Source organism: Eleutherodactylus coqui, chromosome 9 (genome assembly GCF_035609145.1).
Source record: "Eleutherodactylus coqui strain aEleCoq1 chromosome 9, aEleCoq1.hap1, whole genome shotgun sequence".
Taxonomy (NCBI): Eukaryota; Metazoa; Chordata; class Amphibia; order Anura; family Eleutherodactylidae; genus Eleutherodactylus; species Eleutherodactylus coqui.
The window spans coordinates 4675699-4691230 of record NC_089845.1 but is presented as its reverse complement, the minus strand read 5'-3'; the positions used below and the strand labels follow the sequence as shown (position 1 = coordinate 4691230).

The 15532-nt window shown below is 41.5% G+C and overlaps 1 protein-coding gene across 1 annotated transcript; it reads right to left on the bottom strand.

Annotated features, from left to right (window-relative positions):
* Positions 1-311: 311 nt before the first annotated feature.
* Positions 312-4974, bottom strand: IRX1 (iroquois homeobox 1). Its single transcript, XM_066579088.1, has 4 exons — positions 4192-4974; positions 1374-2385; positions 1044-1113; positions 312-710 (listed from the first exon to the last, which is right to left on the bottom strand). Exons 1-4 carry the CDS (start codon positions 4456-4458, stop codon positions 653-655), a joined length of 1407 nt encoding a protein of 468 aa, XP_066435185.1. The 5' UTR covers positions 4459-4974; the 3' UTR covers positions 312-652.
* Positions 4975-15532: the final 10558 nt, after the last annotated feature.

Sequence of the window (15532 nt, the reverse complement as noted above, 5' to 3'; positions counted from 1 at the left end):
ATAATTGAAAGACCACAGTTGGAAAACAAATAAAAAAGGAAAAAGAAAAACAGTTGCGGTCTGAATAATCAGGAATTTCTACAACTGAGCAGATTGTCCTAACTGCTGCATAAGAGTAATCACCATACACTAAAGCGTGACAAATTGTTTCAACGTATCCCTTTCACTTCATAATGACTGACATTAAAATGGAAATTGTCTGCTTAAATCAAGACTAGGGGCAGAGAAAAAATCTGTTACTTTGTATCTTCTCATGCCGTTAAATATAGCTACCCTGAATTCTTCTAGCAGGAGGAATGCCAAGAATAAAGTAGGTTTCATAGAATTTCATATAGTTTATTAGACAAAATATATGATTTAGACAAGTTTTGCTGACGCTATTTACAATTTCAATCACTTTATATACAGAAAAAAACACAGAGACGTGAACAAGTTACCAAAAAACCGAATAATCCAGATTTCTGAGAATGAGTGGGATCAGGGATGGGAGAGTGGAATGGATCCACCTACTGAGCTTTTTTTTATACTCTTCTTTTCTATTTGAATTTTTGGTGGTGGGGTCATAACACCACCTTATTGCAAAAGGAGACTGAGTCTTTATTTATAGATAATACCCCGAATGTCCATATTGTAGAAAGAGTCTAATTGCTGCTCAGGCAGAAGGCAGCGCTGTTAATATGCGGGCTGTCCCTTCTTGCTGTGATAAAGTGCTGCAAACAAGAAAATGCACATATTAGAATAGAAGTGTAAAATATAGTAAAAAATTATGTTAATACTAATATTAATACTAAAAACAATAAGAATTAATCGGGTCATAATTTAAAACCAAAAGTAAAAAATAAATAAATTTGGATACACTAGACCTGCTACCACGCAGTCCTATTTAACATTCATTTACTAATAAATAATACATCGATGTGGATAATGCAGGTCAATTTGCAGGTTGTAATTTTGCTTAAGAATGAAATATATCAATCAAGTCATAAAAATTTTATTTTTATTTTCACACTTTTCGGTAGTTATGTGTATTTCTTAAAACTTACTTCTCACGAACAGTCTGGAAGGAGGATTTTAGCTGCGGAGGAGAATCACTTCTCGGAACATTTTCTCTGTCTGTAGGAAATAAATTTTAAAAAATAAATACAAAATCCCACACAACAAAAATGACGTAAAGAAGGCATCAGCTGTACTAGAGAAGTGGATAGTTCGAAGGAAAAATAATATATATATATAATTTGTTTCTTTATATATGCAACAATATAAATATGTATACATCAAGCATACGTGCAATTATCATGGTGTATAGTAATACTAAAGTCACATATGTAGACTTAAGGAAAGTGGTTACAGTAGGACAATGTATAGCTGGTCACCTGTGTGCTTAGGACTGGTCCTCTCTGTGGTTTTGTCGCTGCTGTTGATGGCCCCCAGGTTGGCTGTTAAGAGTGTGGCTTGCTGGTGGGCCTGGAGGTGGTGATGATTGTGGTGAGAGCCGTGGTGGTGATTTACTCCTAACAAGGACCTCATATTAATCAGGGAACTCTGAGTAAGGAAAGCGCCATTTGTCCAGTTGTGAAATTTGCCAATCTGGCATGTGTATAGTCCATGGCTGGGCAGGAAAGCTGGGTGCTGGATAGTGGTAGTAGGAGAGGTGTGGTTCACCTGCGGTGATGGTGGAGAAGACTTTATTGCACCGTCAGGGCTGGTGGCCGTTTCTGCTAGAGACCAGATTTTGGGTTTGTTATGAGGTTGCAGTTGTAAGGTCCCCTGCCCGCTGGGACTCACTATTCTGGTATTGCTGGACTCAGAGTTCTCCTTGACAAGTGACAATGGGTCTTTTGATTTAAGGCCATCAGTCCCTGCTAATATGTCCTCACTGTCCTTTTTTAAACTTTCTTTGTCACTTTGCCTCAAGTGCTCTGGCTTGTCGTCTTCGTCTTCATTGCTTTGCTCTCCGTCGTTATCATCAATCTTATCAATATCTATACTCTCCAGGTCGATCTCCTCGTCGTCTTCATTTTTCTCATGGTCTCCCTCAGTATCACTCCCAAAGAGATGGTCATCTTCCTTACTCCTGGCACCCCAGGTTACCTTGTTCTCTTTCTTAAGTCTCCTCCTGGCATTGGCAAACCACGTGGACACCTGAGTGAGGGTCATCTTGGTGATGATGGCCAGCATGATCTTTTCGCCCTTGGTGGGATAAGGGTTCTTCCTGTGCTCATTCAACCAGGCCTTTAGTGTGCTGGTACTTTCCCTAGTGGCATTCTTGGGCCGACCTGGATCTCCATACTGAAACTGTCCATAAGGGTAATAACCTGGGGCAGTATGTGCAGCAAAAGTGGCTGGGTGGACACCAGGGTTATCCTTCAGTTCATATTGTGATCCCTGCAACAGAAGTAAAACGGGTTAATTAGTTCGATGATAGGTCAAATAGTTGATGACATTTTATCGGTACAAATAATCCCATTAAACTGGGATAGATAGTAGTAAAATAATAATCACCGTATAGTTAAATAGCATTTGCAAATTTATAAAAAAAAAAAAACTAAACTGAAACATAATACATTTTATTATCAGATCTCACATGTCCACAGAAATAACTACACCAATTGCGCTAATTTAGAAGTTTTTTAAACCGCCTCTAAACTACGAGGATCTATGATGTGTCAGTCTACAGTAACTAACAAATGGAGAACAGTTTTTGGCATTTGTAGCCTTTTCTTATAAAAATCAATCACTCTAGAAAATATACATTTCTATCTCCTTCCCATCACTGGGTTTATATCAAAAGTAACCTCAGCAGCAGCCCTATTCCCTGGACGAACGGTACAAATGTGCAGTTTGCACAGGTGCGGCCATGCTGAGTATTCACAAAGACATTTCACCGGGTAAAAAATGACAAAGACTCCGAATATGAAATCCTTGCTGCTGCTGGACTATTATTTCTACTACTGACCTGCTCAAACTCTTCGCTCTTATTATATTCTACACAACGACTTTAAGTCAACCAAATTCTACTTTGATCTACAACTGAGTAAATAGACGATGTTTGCCTGCCTCAAAAAAGTCGCTATTTATTTATCCTCGCCCGGGACAAGGCTGAGAAGCCACATTATCCCATACAATGTCACTGGGCCTCCTTAGTCATCAATTATCCTAAAAGTAAGATATTGTAGTAAAAGCGAAGCCCCTTTTACCGCGATACGTTTAGATAATTAGAATGCAAAAAATAACTTCCACAACGACGACATTTCCAGACGTTTGCATCCCCTGTAAACTTAATATATAGGCCGCCAATTTCACCTCAACTCGTCATTATAGGTGGATACTGGTCTGTAGAATAATAATAGTCATATTCCAAGAGAGAATCCGGACTTCTATAATCACCCGGTAAGGCTGGCCACGGCTTTATCACTTCTATAATCACCCGGTAAGGCTGGCCACGGCTTTATCACTTCTATAATCACCCGGTAAGGCTGGCCACGGCTTTATCACTTCTATAATCACCCGGTAAGGCTGGCCACGGCTTTATCACTTCTATAATCACCCGGTAAGGATGGCCACGGCTTTATCACTTCTATAATCACCCGGTAAGGATGGCCACGGCTTTATCACTTCTATAATCACCCGGTAAGGATGGCCACGGCTTTATAACTTCTGTAAACCCAACTTTACAATTCGGCGACATCTCAAAAGGAAACAATTAAATCTCGGCTTCCACCGGGGAAGGAAGACAATGAAGAAGTTGCCAATTTCTTCTAAATGTAAAGTGGGCAGAGATTTGTAGAATAATTGTAGCGACGACAACAGATTGCTTTCTGCAGAGATTTGGTGACAATGGGGTTTGCCATAAATAATTCAGACGGTTTGGAAATATTAGTCTGGTATTCTGGGTGGAAGGACAGTAAATCCCCCCACCCCCTGTTCTCTCCCAGGACGTCATGGAACCAGAACTTTCCCTTCGGAAGCTTTTTAGAATAAAGTTCCATTTGCCGGCGGAGACTTTTCTAAGTTTCTGGGAGTCGGGAAAGTTTCAGGAAGGAGCTGGATCGGCCGCCTGGACCCCCCTACCCCCCAGTGCTAGAACGGCACGGCTGTCTTGTAGATTGGGTTCTGTAGCCCCTGATGACAATGAGAAGCATCTCCTACGTACAGCACAGAGTACACCCACATACACAGAGCGGCACTTACCATCTGGGAGAAGAGGGTGAGGTCGGTGGTGTAGGGCAGGAAGGCGCTGTAGTTGGGGGCGCTGTACGGGTACATGCCCAGCACAGAGGTGACAGCGGCGGTGGAGCTGCTCCCGAGTTCGCTTCCTGCGGGCCTCCCTGACCCGGCTGCGGCTGCTGCTGCTGCGGCGGCGGCTGCGGCTGCCAGTACCCCCGGCCGCTCCCCTCCATAGACGGCGGCCTGGCCAGCGCTCAGGTACTGGGGGTAGCCCAGCTGCGGGAAGGACATGGCAGTAAAGTGGAGGAGGAGTAACCTGGTGTAGTACTGTATGCAGAGACAGGGCAGAGCAGTGTGCAGTCTCTGCTGTCTCCCTACAAGCTCCTGTGTGTAGTGCTGGATACAGAGAGGGGAGAGGAGCCCGCTGTCCCCCCACAAGACTCGGCTCCCGAGTGCTCCTAAATCCCTCAGATGTGATCTGATCAACAATTGAGCTCCAACTGATGTGTCTGCCCCCGGGTCCTGGGCTGATCTTTCACATACAATTTGAAGTTGATGCTTTGATTGGCATCCGCTGGAGCTTCAGGCGCCTCCCCCTCCGGAGCATGTGGCCTGAGCATTGGCTGGGACCCTCCACTTTATGTGTGTGTGCTATAGCCTCTCTGCCTGCATGTATATGTGTATCTACTGCTCAGCCATGGCACTCCGACAACCTGTCTACACGACGGGACAGCTGTCCGACATCGGGGTGTGCTGCTCTCCGTCCACCCGTCTGATTACCTGCAGCAGCCACAGCAGGCCGGCCACAAACTGCTGCAGATCACTATCTGCTGCTGGACAGCCTGTACTGTGCCGGGAGATCACATCGTGCTAACAACTTACATAACACGTCAGGGAGGGAGCAGGAGAGAGGAACACAATCCTGTCCTAATTAGCATTAATTACTACTACACTACGGCAAGACAAATTCGGGAGCGCTGAATAATCCTATGTCTCCTAGTAGTAGAACCTCTATCCTGAAATATATATATATATATATATATATATATATATATATATATATATATATATATATATACATAATGACCAGTTTACACCAGACTGCAACTCTGTAAAACTCGATATTACACTGGGTGATACTACAGTTTTAATAGATAAACTTTACTATGTAATAACTTGCTTCTGCATCTTACTTATCTTCTTTATATACGTCATATTTATTTATGTCTATCACTCCAGCCATTTTTATCTTATATCCCCAACTATCTATCTATCTATCTATCTATCTATCTATCTATCTATCTATCTATCTATCTATCTCTATTCATCTATCATCTAATATTCAATCACAGTATCTAATATCTGTCTTCTATCTCTACCTAAAATTCGTTTCCTATCACCATCTATATGTAATATCTGTCTCCCATCTCTGTCTCTTATCTCTCTATCTCTCATCCCTATATATCATTATGGAGCTATGCAATGTGTATGGTACATAGTAGCAGCGTAAACATTGAATTATTAGCAGCACATAAATACCACAAACCACAATAAAACTATTAGTTCTATATCTCATGTGCACCAGTAAAAACATTTCATATTTTCATAGGTTAACCGCTTCGTGACTTTAAAGTCTTGTCATATTTTAATGATTCTGAACCTAAATTGATTTTGTTAAAAATATGCTAAAACTGTTTTTGATTTTTATGTGCGTAGTCTTTTTTTTAAAATAAAAATTAGTATTCAGCAGTCGTATTTAAATACATGAAATACTGGACACACAGGAGACAAAGCTGCGCCACTGTCGCTACATTTAGTTGTAGTGTGCCCCTAGACATGTGTCATAGATACTTAAAAGTACCTGGATTAACACTAGGAACTAGCCCACAAAATTACAACTGTGTTTTGCAAACTGAAGGATCTCATTACAGGGTTACAGGTAAATAAAGGTGGGATCAGAACACTGACACTACTCAAATCCTCAAATCTTCTTAAGCGTTCAGATATTGCTGGAATGTTGATCTGGGGGCTTAAGGAAAAGACCCCCACATCTCTCAACAGAGCAGATCTCCGCATCCAACAGCTACTAATAAACATATATATATATATATATATATATATATATATATATATATATATATATATATATATATATATATATATATTTCTCCGTCCGCACACACCACTTAAACATCCCTCTAAAGCCAACAAATACAGTGCATTTCATAAAAATGTAACACATAAAATCCTCCTTGTACATGAGAAATTGTCCATTTCAAAACATAATAAGTCTGCCCAGTAGCCATTTCTTCAAAATAAACTACATTTTTCGAGTTTTCTCCTTTTTTTCTGTGCAACTAAATCCTGGACCAGAACCACAGGACTAAGCTACTTAGCTTGAAATCAGTTTAGCTGAGGCATGGTCAGCCAGCGCTTCTCTCCCCCAATACAGAGCGCACAGCAGCGCCATTAAAACTACTAGAGAAAGGTTCGTGCATGGATGAGATAAATATGTTTTAGATGGCCACAAAATACACATACACTGCTAGTAATTGCACATCCCAGTATCTTAATTTCTGAATGGTTCATGAAATATAAAGCTTCTGGCAAACTTGCAGAAAAAATCTAGCAATTCATTAACTAATCATAATTTAAGGAGCAGATCAGTGAGTGACCTAGTGATTGTTGCAGAAGAATAGCATGCAATCACATTATTCTAAGTCCACTAGAGAGACTGAAGGGATAAATACAAGGCATAGTATATAATTGCTTGCAGGACTCTTCCCAGAATGTCAGCATGTCCAATGTAATTGTTAGAAATAGATTGTCCTCTGATTGAGGACGCATTGAGATAGATAGTCAGCCTTGTTTCACGTAAGATCAGTGAGCAGATAGCCCCGAATTAGAATGAGATAGTGATCACTGCAGTTTCTCAAGGCGATGCATACTCTGCCAAAAGATTTTCCTTTTTATTAATAACAAATCAGCTGAGATGGGGGCGATAAGAGATGCTAATTCAGGCATAGGGGTCGCTGCTTGGCTGCCTTGTGACTGCTCCGGGAATGGGCTGCAAAGGATCAGCAGTGAGTGACTCTAGGAAAGATGAAGTCAGTGATTGTGATCTGCTCCAGATGTCCTAAGAGTGGATGGAGCAGCGCTGGGAATGTGCAGTGCACTGATGTTAATCAGCACAACACATCAGCAAGGGGGACTGACTGGCAATTGTGATAACCTGCTGCTGCTGGAGATGGCACTGCTGATAAACGCTGAATATAGCTCCTCCAAATGGAGATGACACATGCTGAAAGAAGACACCTCACAGCACAGGCAGAGAATAAGATGCTTAGCAGGGCACAATTTGAGAACGGTATTGGCTTAGTTTATAGCTTGGATTAGTTAGACTTTGTGTTGCTCAAATGTGTATATATAATGTTCTCACATAAGTCTATTTTGTCGTACGATATTACATGCAAATGATAAATAGGCACGGGCGAAGTTTCTTTTTCTAAATATACATTTCATCTAATTGTACATATGAAAGTACATATATTTGTTACCAAAACATGACATTTCTTGTATGCAGGAGTAATATTTTGTTAATAGGCACATAAACACACAAATACACACGTATATTGTAATGTGCTGCATTAACAGATGTGGTAAAATTCTATATTTCTCAAGTAAATCTTTACATCGATACGAATTTCATATGTCTAATCACTGAGTGCAACATTGTTTCTTTTATATGAATACACAGATGATATAGTGGAACATGCTCTGTACTTTGCCTCTGACTTTATACAATGTAATTATGTAAAATTATTTAAATATCGAAGTACAGTGGAATAAACTTCCACATGTTTCACATTCCAAAAAAAGCTCATTTTATTTATATATATATATATATATATATATATATATACATATATATATATATACATATATATATATATATATATATATATATATATATACATATATAAATATATATATATATATATACATATATAAATATATATATATATATATATATATATATATATATATATATATACATATATAAATAAAACATTTTTTTAATGCAAGGATGTATTGGAGATTGGTAGCACAAGGCTATGGTGTGTGGTGGGCAGGCGGCAATGTGTTATGTTGTTGCTGGTCACCCTTCACTTGACAGCAAGTAGCCTTTTCACATTCAAACCCTATTTCATTCCCCTGGAGCCCTGATTTATGAGCCTTGTTAAATAATCATTATTACTTAGCACCTTCTCCAGCAGGCTCTGGGAAAGCACCCTTCCCTTTGTAACAACAACGCATGTGTCCAACAATTAGGACAAGCATATCAATTTATCTAAATATACATTGTGCTTGCTTGTCTCCCCATGCTGCCCCTGCACTTCTTCAATTCCCATCAGTGGTACACAGTAGTGGAAGTGAGGTATATTGCTGTAAATGACGACAAATACACACTCCACTCACATATATATATATATATACACACACACATTGGTGCATTGGGATAAAGAAAGGCAGGGGAGACTTTGTAATCCATCACTCCCCAGTTAAGCATAGCATTTCTATTCTGGCTCTCCCATATGATCACCTTTTGTGGAGGACTCTCTGTTGTTGGTTGCAGTTAGGATTTATAATTTTGTGTTGCCACTCCAGAACATGGCTTGGGGGCATGTGCACAATTGCTGTGCCAGCTGCAGTTGTATTTATTTGTTTTTCTCCCTCCCTCCTGCCTTGTTCCTGTAGGGCTGCATTATACAGTTTTTAATTAGTTTGTGTTTGTATTTCACCCGTCCCAAATCAATGCCATCCCGGAGCAATTGAGTGTAAATTCCTGCAGTACAGGTGTAGCTGCTAACTTCGCAACACTAGGAAACTCATGTCTTACAAATGAAAGCACTGAATGCCATTCAGCCAAACTGTCAGCTTTACACAGCCAAGAGGAAGGAGATCAAAGCAGGGAGCAGGAACTTCTTCTCTTCAGATTAGAGTCTTTATGGCTTCAGCTCTAAATGCTATTAAAGGCAAGCAGGACATACAGCAGATCACCGGCTACAAAGTTCCTTCACTTGTGCCCCTCTCTGACCATTGTAAGCCATGTCAAGAATGAGGAGATGCACCAACCTCTTTCCTGAGACCTTCAAGACTTCACATCTCAAATTATGCAGAACTAATTCCAGGAGAGCCCCAGCTCTATGTATGCATATATTTATGAACGGGATCTCCTCTTAATCCTGCTCTGCTCTCATGCTATTAAACCAGTCTTAAGAGGAGAGGTGTTGGAACAGAACTTCTGCTATCTCTAGATTTAAAGACAGCTTCCCATTGCCTCTGTATTCTTGTGTGCATCTATTCTTCCAATCGCAAGAGGATTTATATAAAGCTTTCTCTTTTATGTAAAGAATAGAGGATTGTGCCTATGGAGCTAGGCCACAGTGAAATTATGATTCACTAGCAGTGTATATTTAATTAGAGTAATCTCTCTCCAATTTAATTACCTAATGAATTATTTGTTTAAAGGGTAAAGGCCTGTTTGGCAAGTACAGTGCAAATCATTGATAAGAACTTTTAATAAAAGGACATTATGGTTACATAATGATACATTAGGTATCTTTGTTCTCTGAGGTATTGCAGGTAGAGCACTACAATCCAATTAAGGCAGACAAGAGAAGCATAGCTTCAGTATACCTGTTCTTGCTTCTTCTCTATGGAGTTTATCTAATTTCAAGAGACCCTTCACAGTGAATAGTCCTTTCTAGATCAATCCTAATGTTTCTACAAGGGTACGCACATACAGATTACTATTGGAATGGTAACATCATGCACACCATACACTCTTATAAGTCAGTATCAATACATAATTACACTTTGCATTGCATTTACATATCTTCACATTTTAAAGGTTTCTAACTTTCTCTACCTTTTGGAAATAACCATGTTCTGTTATTTTCCATGTGTAATGTATAGTATAAAAATTACTTGATTCATTTTTTATTGTGAATTAAATCAACGCTTCAGTTTTTGGAACAAAATTCTGTCCTGGTATGGGTTTGTGCATATTACTTGCAGTTGTTTTTCTCTGCTGTTTCTCCGAACCACCAATTCCAGTCCTGGTTTTAGCTATTGAAGATGGTTCATGTCACGTGATCTTCAGATTACCTCATTATTATAGTGTATGGGTCATGTTAGACTATCAATACACTATACCTGCTCTTTCATTGGTGAAGGATTCTCATGTGATAAGCACTAGCCAATCAGAGAGCAATGCAAAATTGTGACCGCCATCTAGGATGGCTAAAAAAATTGGACCCGTAACTGGTGGATAAGAAGGACAGCAGAGAAGAAGAATTACGGTTAATAATATACTCATCTTCTACTGCAGTCCTTGTAGTTGGTATTTAGTTGAGGATTATGGCACCACAGGTCAGTCAAATGTTATCACATGGTTTTCTTTTCTTTTTCAGTTTAACTGTACATGGTGGTAAATGAATAAATATTGTTGAATGACAAACAATATATTGTGTGATTGCGAGCTTTAATCTCATGCCTGTAACCAGAGAAATATTCAGCATTATCCTTGAAAGATCATAATAATGATAATAAGCAGCCATACAAAATATACCTCACATTGTCAGGAAGTTTCTCGACAAACAACGCACAAATTTAATTTTTGCATTGGTCGCTCTGCCTTGACCGTTGTCTGATTTAGCACTTAGGGTGCGTTCAGACGAGCGTCTTACGTCCGCACCTAGGTACGAGCAAAAAGCACGCGTGAACACAGCTGCGTGCTTGTTGTCAATGGAGCCGCGGCTGCTGCCGGCGGCTCCATTGAAAACAATGCTCTGCCGGTCCCCTGCATTATTTTCCAGGGAAGGGCTTTACATATAAGCCCTTCACTGAAAAAGAAACATTTTAGTGCAAAACAAAAAAAGAATTAAAAAAAGCTTACCTCTCCGCCGCTGCTGTGACCCCCGCGGGCATGAAGAACACATCTGCCGCATGCGGCAGATGTATCCTTCACCCCCGCTAGTTAAAAGAATTCCCTGCTGCAAAAGGAATTCTTCAATTCTCAACCGCAGCTGTCACACATGACAGCTGCGGTAGAGAATCCTGCTGCCGGCATCCTGTCAATGGCTTTTCAGGGAAGGGCTTCATCCCCGGCTGCTGATAGATCAGCAGTTCAGCACCACAGTGCAGGGGACAGCAGGAGAAGGCACGGCTGTGCCCCGGCAGCTGAAGGGAGGTGAGTATCTATTTTTTTTTGTTTTTTTTAAATCACTTTTAATTGATTTCCAGGGAAGGGCTTATATATAAAGCCCTTCCCTGAAAAACAATTCAGATGTGCCACAGACCATTGTCTTCAATGGAGCCAGCAGCAGCGGCTCCATTGAAGTGAATGGCTGCATTTTTTTTTTTTTCACACTAAAATCTTTCTTTTTCAGGGAAGGGCTTATATGTAAAGTCCTTCCATGAAAAGGAATGCAGGGAGCCAGCAGGTCATTGTTTTCAATGGAGCCGCCGGCAGCAGCAGCGGCTCCATTGAAAACAATACGTGCATTCCCTATGGTGCACGCATGTCCTATCTTTGCAGGCACGCACCTGCAAAGTACGGACATGTGCACACACCATAGGGAATGCAGTGTTGTAAATACAAGCGTGTTTTTGTGCGTGCGTATGCACACACCAAAACATGCTCGTCTGAACGAGCCCTTAGTGTGTATTCCCCTGTCTGCTTCTCCCGTTGAGCCTATCCTGCACTACAACGCTGCTTAAGGGCTCCTACACACTCGCGTTTTTCTTGCGCATTTTTTCACGTGATATCGCTGCGTTTTTTTACGAGATTGTCAATGGGACTTTCTAATGTTAAAAACACATCGCAAGTTGGTGCTTTGCAATTTTTGTGCGATGTGTTTTTAATAGAGATGAGCGAGCACCAAAATGCTCGGGTGCTCGTTACTCGAGTCAAACTTTCAGTGATGCTCGAGAGTTCATTTCGAGTAAGAAACCCCATTGAAGTCGAGCATTTTTGTATATGACTGCTGCTCCGCTAAGGTTTTCATTTGTGAAAATCTTAGCAAATCACCAAAGTCATGTAAGAAACACAAAAATGGATAGGGCAGGCGAGGAGCAACATGCAGGGCTGCATTTCGGGCTCCGAGGTCTCACTATTAAGCCACAATAGTGGCAAGAGTGAGACGCCCCCCCCCCCGCACTGTCAGCATAAAGATCGTTCTCCTCTGCCACAGCTGTAACAGCTGTGGCAGAGAAGAACGATTTTAGCCCATTGAATTCAATGGAGCCGGCAATACAGCCGGCTCCATTGAAAGCAATGGGCTGCCGGCGAGCGCGGGATGAATTTTCGGGAAGGGCTTAAAAATATAAGCCCTTACCTAAAAATCATCCTAAAATGTGTAAAAAAAAAAAAAAGTATACTTACCTTTCCACTGCAGCCGGAGTTCAGCCGCGTCTGGCCGGCAATTCTCCTGAACTGCTCTGAGTAGTATTCAGCAGCCGGGGATTCAAAATCCCCACCTGCTGAATTAGCTGCCTCTGATTGGTCACAGCCTCACCAATCAGAGGCAGCTCTCACTCACACCCATTCATGAATTCATGAATGAGTGAGTGAGTGCTGCCTCTGAATGACAGCTGAGAGCTTCCCCTGATTGGTCCCTGCACTGAGCCAATCAGAGGCAGCACTCACCCATTCATGAATTCATGAATGGGTGTGAGTGAGAGCTGCCTCTGATTGGTCAGGCTGTGACCAATCAGAGGCAGCTCATTCAGCGGGCGGGGATTTTAAAATAATGGTGATATGGTCCTCGGTGAAAATGAGTTTGTCACCCTTGTTCACCCATTACGTCTAGCACATAAGGATACAATGATAACCCACACAGAATAGCCATGGTATAAAGTGATTTTTTCCACTAAATAGACAAAATTGTATTGCAGTAACAAATCAGTTTTAGCTGCAAGAATACTGTGATTGCCCTTTAAATGCATACAAATAAACTGCCCAGGATGTCCCACTCTGAAATGGCGCCTTCAATATACATAAGTAAATGAAAAGGGCCTAATATTCTGACTGCTGAAGTGAGCGCAGGTTCCCCAATCTCTAAACTGAAAATATAGTAAGCAAATACTATACAAACCATCTGTTACCAACAACAAGAGAAGCTTAAGTGTAGACCACGCTAAGACCACGCCAACTACCGTATGGAGGAAAGCGCTATGCAACTTATGTCTATAGGAACCTGCAGTCACATCCTTAGTGCTGTCAGGTGTGTAGGGGGGCTTGGCTTCTGACATAGTAGCTGGCAGAGGGGCTGGACACATATGCAGGGGCAGGTCATCATATTGCCATGATAATAATCTGCAGAGCTGCACTTCATCACATGACAACAGAGGAACCCCATTAGATTTAGTAATGGCAATGCAGCATTCCAGTGAAAAACAAAGCTAATTCTAGCACAGTCATCATTCTACGGGTAATAGAAGAGCAGAGGTGAAAACTAGAATATAAAAGTGTAAGAAAATGATCATGCAGCTATCAGACGACAGCAATTAATGTATTGAGACCCACTTTAGTGTTAGTAGCAAAAAGGACTACATTTATTTGCTGTAGACCTTTATGTAGCGCAGCACTGTACATCACTCCATGGAGCAGAATCTGGTATAAGTCCTGGTTAAAACCTTTAGGTTCAAATGTTTGTAATTCATGGATCCAACTTGCCTCTTGTTTTTCAGGCATTGGCCCGGATCGCCACCCCGATGGAATGTGAAACGTGTCAATACTTGGATAGTGCTGTGAAAGCAATAATTGTTTTTCGCACCTTATGGTTGATTTCCGTTGCAATAAAAGATTTATTTTATTTAGATTATATTAGATTTATTATTACCGTATTTTTCGCCCTATAAGACGCACTGGTCTATAGGACGCACGCCCGTTTTAGAGCGGGAAAATAGGGGAAAAAAATTTGAACTCACCCAGGGACAGCGCAGGGATAGTGCCGGGTGACGGAGCAGAGGTCCGAAAAACCGGCGCTCCATATCACAGCGGCGCGTCTATGAAGCAGGAGGAAGGAAGCCGTTTGGTGGAGGCTGGGAGCAGCAGTAGTACCCGCCGGTGCTCACGACCAATCACAGGTATGTATGAGCGGTAGTGGGGAGGAGACTGGTCGCACATTTGTTCGTGCGATCACGAGTTTAACACGCAATCGCGCAAACTAAATCGGGTTCGCGCGTTAAATTTGCGATCACACTAAAAATGGCGATCGGAACAAATGTTTTGGCACATTCGCTTTATAAGATGCAGCAACTTTCTCCGCCCGCTTTGGAGGGGGGAAAAGTGCGTCTTATAAAGCGAAAAATACGGTACTTTAAAATGTAGTCTCATACATGCTGGGTGGTCTCATCAACATCACCAACATACCCAAAACGGCATGGACACTTGAGCCCCATTTAGATGGGATGAATTTCTGGCAAACTACTCGTCCTTGCATGTACTTGCTCACATGCTTTTGCTCAGGAGCGAGCATCATTGCTTCATAGCGAGGCGACTGGAGGAGATTTCACTCCTTGCTCTCCCCCGCCCCTCTCCATTCACTAACACAGCGGCCGTTCAGTACTAAATGGCCACTGTGTAAAATGAATGGGGAGGGGAGGGGGAGAGCAAGGAGTGAAATCTCCTCCAGCCGCCCCGCCCCCTGCTGAGTGAGTCGACGATACTCGCTCCTGTGAAAAAGCACATGAGCTAGTACATGCGAGGACGAGTGTCGGGCATCGTCTGCCCGACAGTCGTCCTGTCTAAACGGGGCTTTAATGGTGTACACTACAAAGGAACTATCTCATGTAAAGAAACCCAAAATGGGATAGCCTCTCCCAGTGAGTGGGTGATAAGAGTAAACGTTGCTGCATTGTGCATAATGGAAACAGGGATACCTGTGCAAAAAATGTCTGCATATTGTTATTTGTGAACTCTCATGCACTCAAACTAATTGACTTCTCAGATTATCTGGTGAAAGCAGGGTGAAAGAACTCGCCAAATTCAGTGATCTCAGAACAATGATCCTGTGTATTTTATATATAAAGGGGTGAAAAGTGTGTAACATAGTAACGTAGTATGATAGGCCAAAAAAAGACATCTGTCCATTCAGTTCAGCCTATTACCCTCCAATGTTGATCCAGAGGAAGGCAAAAAAAAACAATGGGGTACAGATGGAATACATGTCAGTTTGGTGCTATGATTAAGCTAATTCTAAACCGCCCATTGATCCAAGATACCTGCAGGATAACCTCCCTCAAATAACTTAGTTCTTCTTTCCTCTGTCCTTGCTAGTAACAAATCAGGATCAAT

Bases quoted from the DNA above. Each gene is read 5' to 3' on its own strand.
- IRX1 (XM_066579088.1), bottom strand. From the start codon at position 4,458: ATGTCCTTCCCGCAGCTGGGCTACCCCCAGTACCTGAGCGCTGGCCAG. The intron at 2,386-4,191 runs GTAAGTGCCGCT...CTTCTGTTGCAG, and splicing joins TCACCCTCTTCTCCCAGATG to GGATCACAATATGAACTGAA. The intron at 711-1,043 runs GTAAGTTTTAAG...TCTTGTTTGCAG, and splicing joins TTCCAGACTGTTCGTGAGAA to CACTTTATCACAGCAAGAAG.